This window comes from Marmota marmota, unplaced genomic scaffold (genome assembly GCF_001458135.2).
Source record: "Marmota marmota marmota unplaced genomic scaffold, marMar, whole genome shotgun sequence".
NCBI lineage: Eukaryota > Metazoa > Chordata > Mammalia > Rodentia > Sciuridae > Marmota > Marmota marmota.
In genome coordinates, this window is record NW_025999982.1 from 1,493,573 (window position 1) to 1,499,751 (window position 6,179).

Sequence of the window (6,179 nt, forward strand, 5' to 3'; positions counted from 1 at the left end):
TAGCCCCCTTAGCGACTCTGGACCCCGCTCCTCTCTTCCTGGGTAGTCAACCTGGCACTTGGTTGGGTGGTCTCAGTGGCTCCCTTCCCCAGGCTCCCACTCCCTGAGGTATTTCGACACCTCCGTGTCCCGCCCCGGCGGGGAGCCCCGCTTCATCTCCGTGGGCTACGTGGACGACACGCAGTTCGTGCGCTTCGACAGCTACACCGAGAATCCCAGGATGGAGCCCCGGGCGCCCTGGATGGAGAAGGTGGGACCCAAGTATTGGGAACGGGAGACACAGACCGCCAAGGACAATGCACAGAGTGACCCAGTGAGCCTCAACAACCTGCCAGGCTACTACAACCAGAGCGCGGGCGGTGAGTGACCGGGTCCATGTCGGACATCGGGACCCCTCAAGTCCCTCACAGATGGTCCCGAGAAGTCAGGGATTCCCGGGCTAAGCTTCACCCCAAGTCTGAGGGACCCGCGGAGACTCTCGACCCAGAATGCGCCCTTGGGGACTGTGACCGGTTTCATTTTCAGTTTAGGACAAAAACCCTCGGGGTGGGCAGGTCAAGACCCTGGCTGACAGCGGGGCGGGGACAGGCTCTCACACCTACCAGAGGATATATGGCTGCGACATGGGGACAGATGGGCGCCTCCTCCGCGGGTACAGTCAGTATGCCTATGATGGCGCGGATTACATAGCCCTGAATGAGGACCTGCACTCCTGGACCGCGGCAGACAAGGCGGCTCAGATCACCCAGCGGAAGTGGGAAGCGGCTGGTGTTGCAGAGAGCTTAAGGGCCTACCTGGAAGGAGATTGCTTGAAGTGTCTTGCAGGCTACCTGGAGAAAGGGAAGGAGTCGCTGCAGCGCGCAGGTATGAGCAGCTGCTGAACACATGCCTCATCTCCTGTAGATCTCTCTAGCAGTTCCCAGGAGGAGGGGAGGAGAATGGTGCCCACTGTAGAGCATCGCCCTGCTCATAGTCCAGAGGGGAGGGTGTGAGCCTGGATTCCCCAGTTCTGTACTAGAGAGGAATTGAAGGCTTCTTTCTCTGAGGACAAGGAAGGGATCTGGTCTGTCTCTCCCTGGCTGGTGGGAAAGACAATAAATACCTGACCACAGGTGCCTGTCAGCAGTCTTGGCATCCAGGACAGTCAGTTCTGCTTCAGCCTAGTGCCTTGGAGGTCTGACTCCAGCTTTTCCAAGTGTCCCAACCTCTATCAAGATCAGATTCTGAAGTCCCTCTCAAGGACCTGAAACCTCTTCCACTGGGTTGTTTCAATCTGATTTTAGAACTTTCCAAGGAATAGATTGTGCCAGAAGTCTGCATCCTGGCTTGTGTCTAGGTTTTGTGCTCTCTCCCCCACCTGAATTATGTTGTTCATTACTCAGGATGGTCTTATGAAGGCCATGTGAGCACCGCTTCAGTGGCCCAAGAGGAAATGCCAAAATGTCTGAATTTCCCAGTTCTTTTTTTCAGACCCCCCGAAGACTCATGTGACTCACCACCCTATCCCTGAAGGGGATGTCACTCTGAGATGCTGGGCCCTGGGCTTCTACCCTAAGGAGATCACCCTGAACTGGCAGCAGGATGGAGAGGACCAGACCCAGGACATGGAACTTGTGGAGACCAGGCCTGCAGGGGATGGAAACTTCCAGAAATGGGCAGCTGTGGTGGTGCCTGCTGGAGAGGAGCAGAGATACACCTGCCATGTGCATCATAAGGGGCTGCCTGAGCCACTCACCCTGAGATGGGGTAAGGAGAGAATGAGGGCACAGAGCCTATTGTCAGGAAAACAGGAGGCTTTCTGAAGACCCTCAGCAGGGTAGGGACTGAGAGCAGGGGATCAGGTCCCCTCATCTAACTTCCCTTCCTCTCCCAGAGCCATCCCCTCAGCCCACCATCCCCATCTTGGGAATTGTTGCTGGTGTAATTCTCCTTGGAGCTGTTGTCACTGGAGCTGTGGTCACTTTTGTCTTTTGGAAGAAGAAAAACAGGTAGGAAAAGTGCAGGGTCTGAATTTTTGTCCCACTGGTGATTTGAAGAACCTAGTAGAAGTGTGTTTTAGCCAACGTTTCACATGGGCTACAAAAACCCAGGTCTCTAGGGTGAATTGGGCTGGCACAACAAAACACACAAACATTTAGACCTTTTGGGGGGCATTTCAGTTCGGTTCTTCTGCCTCAACTGCAAGCTCCCACAAGAGGGACAAGAGAAAGGAAGGGAGGCAGGCAACAGAGAAAGAGCATGCCCCAAACCTTGGTTTTTATTGGGGGAGAGTGTTTGAAAGAACATTTCATCCAAATAAGGCAGAAAGGGTAGTGTTAAAGGAGAACAGGGGGGCAGGCCACTCCCATTAGGTAATGTCCACTCCCAGAGCTTCAGTCCCCTGCCTAGCAAAGGTGAAGTCCACCAGCTTTTGTGCATAACAGAAGCCAGTTCCACACCTCCATCGCTCAAGGCTAAGGTGTTGTGCTCAGCTCCTACAGGCAGTTCCTGATAATATGCCCTGCCTTGTTAATGGGAAGTAACATCTACAAGTGTCCTTACCCAACCTGGACCCTGTTTACTTTTTGTAAGGTGCACAGAAACTAAAGGACAAATATATCCTCTTGATATTTGTGGTGATGGGGGCCTGATTCCCAGCATTTAGAGGCCAGAGAGGGAATTTTCCTGGTGAAGACAGAACTCCAGGAAAGTAATTATCTTCATCCTTACCTATCTATTTTCTTCTTGTCTCCTGATCCTTTCCTACATCTACAGTCACAGTTCTGGAGACTTCCCCAGTGTCCAGGACTAGGGGACACTCTCAGACCTGTTTCCAAGCTGCTCTCTCACAGGCAGCTTTCTTCCCACAGGTGTACAACCAGACACCTATGCTCCAGCTGCCTGTAAGTATGAAGAACAGTGATCTTCGAGACACCTGGGTGACTGTAGTCGGAAGCCATGGGGGAGCTGATCCACCCATAATTCATCCATTAGCCACACCTCCTGTGGACTCTGACCAGGTTCTGTTTTTGCTCTGCTCAGGTAATGACAGTTCCCAGGGCTCTGATGTGTCTCTCACTGGTTAAAAAGGTGAGACCTTGGAGGGCCTTGAGGGAGAAGAGTTGAGGTATGGGGAGACTGAATTACAGGGACTGTCCCAGGAATTTCTGATATTTTAAGTGTTTAATGGGTTGTTCAGAGTGTCTTCATTACAATGACTTATCTGAATTTGTTCATAATACTTTCTTTTACAGTATTTTCTTTCAACTGAGTAATACAGGATTTCTTCAGTTCTCTTCCTGCTCCCTACTGCAGTTTCAAGAGGTCCCAACTTCTCTTTGTGCAGCTGGCAATAAACTGTGTCTATGTGTCTGTGTTCCTGTCATCAGATCATGAGGAAATAGAGACAGGCGCTCATCTTTGATCACCAAGACCCCTCCCTACACTGTCCTGTTCTCTTCCTCAATTAACTTTCCTATGTAGCAAATGCGGGGCTGGGATGTCTTCATTCCTGGTAGCTTTATGTTGCCCTGGGCTCTAGACTTTTCCTTGCCCTTTGCAAAACAGAATGTGTATATTGATTTGTATTTCACATATGTTCCATGAATTACGGTTGTGGGTTAATTAAGTGAAAAGAGGATTCCTAAAATTTCTGAGAGAAAATAAAACCCAAAACCTTCCATAATCCACATGTTTGCTGTGCTGACTCTGCCTCAGGGGGGACAGGAGAAAGATGAAAGGAGCTGAAGGTGGACAAAGCAGCACCCAGTCTTTGCTAGCCCATCCTGGGTTTGATGTGGTCACTCCTCAGCTGGATCATCTTCCCTGGTCCTTAGACCCATCCATTCAACTGAACCTCATCCCACCAGGACCTGTAATGACAGGGACTCAGGCATCACCAGGGCAGGTCCTGTCTCCAGGACCATGGGCAGGGAGGGCATCACATTGAGTGGGTTAACGTAGGCTGAGACCTGAGTCTGACCTTGTGCTCCCATCTTTTTTTGTTTCTCAGTTTCTATGGAGAATTATCCCTATTCTTATTATTAAGTATGAGTTCTTGTCTCATTCTCCCCTGGGTGTCCTCTTTGAGAGCAGCAGAAATCCTTTCTCCTGTCATTGTCCCACAAAACCCAGGGCAGTTTCCTGGATTATATTTTCCATCATTTCTGCAGTATTTTTAAAGGGACCAGATTATGAGAGTCCCAGAGAAGAAGGATCTTATGATTTCTCATCCTAGATAAATTCCTCTTAGGTTTTCATTTTCTCCACTCAGCAGTTTCACTGTCCTTAACAAGATTAATTCTAGAACTTGCTCCAAAAACATGCAAAAAGCAGTATATATCTGTCCATGGTGGTTTTATCATGTCATGGGAAATCAAGGCTGGTCTTTTGTTTTAGAATAAAACAAAAATCCATATCACCACATTAACAGAATGATGGTGAAAAGTCATAGGTTCATTCCAAAGGATGCAGTAAAAGCATTTGTTAAAATTCAATATAATGTCATGGTAAAATCTCTAGGGCTCTGGGTATTGAAAAGAACATTCTCAATAAGATTAGGGAAAGTAATAAAATTCTATCACTCTCATATGTATCAGTGATAAAAAGGATCAACTCTTTCTTTTGGGGATCAGCAACAAAGTTAAAGTGTTGGATCTCAGCATTTTTTATGTAACTTAATTCTGGATCACAGCCAGCACAACATCACAAAGGCACAAAGGTGCCCCTGGTATGTTTGCAATTGCATAATTTCTTCACTGCTTCTTGCTCAGAGAACTAGAGGGCTCTATAAGTCTCTTTGTATTTTGCACTGTCTCTGTTTCTTACATTGAAGTTCTGTTTCTCCTAATAAAGTTTCTCCTAAAAAGCCTCTTTGAAGTTCTTCAAGGTATACCCATTACCCAGTTCCAATTCTACTCCATCCTTTAAAGTTTTTGTTTTTGTTTCTGTTTTTTTTTTTTTTTTTTTTTAATGATGGCACCACATTTCCTTGAAAATGTCTGTTGTAGATACTTATTGCTTGGAAAAATCTAAATGGAATAAGACAGGTACAGAAAGAAAACCCCACAACTCAGCACATAGGGGGTTCTTTCACCCCCTCCCTCCAACACTTTTAGAATGAGCATTGGCCTAGCAAAATCTACCAAGAGCTTTGGGTGAGCAGTGACCAGGTCCAGGATCACTTCTCCTACTGTAGAGAAACCAAGGACACGAGCTCTGTAGAAGCTCTGGCTGGACTTGGAACTAATTACTTCAGTAATCTGTTACCCACTTTTCTCCTCCATGTGATAGGAAAATTCCTATGATTATTAACAAACACTATATAAACAAATTCTCACAGCATCCCGCAGTATTCAAAGAACACATTTAAATGCTGAAGGCCACTGTGAGCCACAAGAAGGCAAAGTCAGGAGAGAAGGCTGAGCCTAGGAAGATGAGGGGGTTTGTGTGGGGTCATGGCTACCTCAGATAGAAGAACAGCTCCATCGTGACCAGTGGAGGGTGCCTTGACTTTTCCTGTTTCATTCATTTTCCACTTGAGGAAAGAGGGTTGTTTCTGTATTTTTATCCTTTAATTTTTTTCGTTCAGTTTCTGTGCCTGCAGCTGTAGAAGTCATTACCGCCTGACATGGATACCTCCCCCAACAGCTCACAAAAGCCCTTGCATCTTAGGTCTCTCTCCCAGTTATGACCATGTCCTGTGAAATACATACAACAGTTTAAAAAAGTCATATGTCTAAATAATTATTGACTTTACAAGACTATCTCATTTTTATGTTTATGCTATTTTAACCACAGTCACTTATTTAACCACAGTGAACATTCAGTACAACAGTCAGCATCATCCTCATTGTATAGAACGTAAAGCAGAGACACAATGGGCTCAGAAACTTTCCCAAGGTCTCACAACCCACAAATGGTGGAGCCAAGATTCAAACCAAGAGTCAAACCCTAGAATTCCCATAGTGAGCCAGGAGCCTGAGCTGTCATCAATAATTATCTTCACCTCTGTGGTATAATTTACCAGTAAAGTCATTTGGAGAAGGAGTTTTCTTTGTAGGTATATTTATAAAATATATTATTACTAATTCAGTGTCTTCACTTGTTCTAGTTATATTCAAAATATCTATTTATTCTTGAGTCACCATTACTAGTTTCTTGTCTATCTACCATTTGTCCATTTTATGTATGCTATCTAA

At 46.5% G+C, this 6,179-nt stretch overlaps 1 protein-coding gene across 3 annotated transcripts in view; it reads left to right on the top strand.

Moving 5' to 3' along the window:
- The window catches only part of LOC107143771 (patr class I histocompatibility antigen, A-126 alpha chain-like), a 6,053-nt gene extending 520 nt beyond the window's left edge, over positions 1-5,533 (top strand). The window contains exons 2-8 of one of the 3 annotated variants that reach the window (XM_015487511.2): positions 93-359; positions 589-864; positions 1,471-1,746; positions 1,874-1,988; positions 2,850-2,882; positions 3,022-3,069; positions 3,234-3,668. In XM_015487511.2, the coding sequence (XP_015342997.2) occupies positions 93-359; positions 589-864; positions 1,471-1,746; positions 1,874-1,988; positions 2,850-2,882; positions 3,022-3,025 (971 nt within the window). In that variant the 3' untranslated portion in view covers positions 3,026-3,069; positions 3,234-3,668. Of the gene's footprint in view, positions 1-92; positions 360-588; positions 865-1,457; positions 1,747-1,873; positions 2,005-2,849; positions 2,883-3,021; positions 3,070-3,233; positions 3,669-5,521 lie in introns of those variants that run through there. The other 2 variants (XM_048805090.1, XM_048805091.1) reach the window with 2 other exon arrangements.
- The last annotated feature ends 646 nt before the right edge of the window (positions 5,534-6,179 follow it).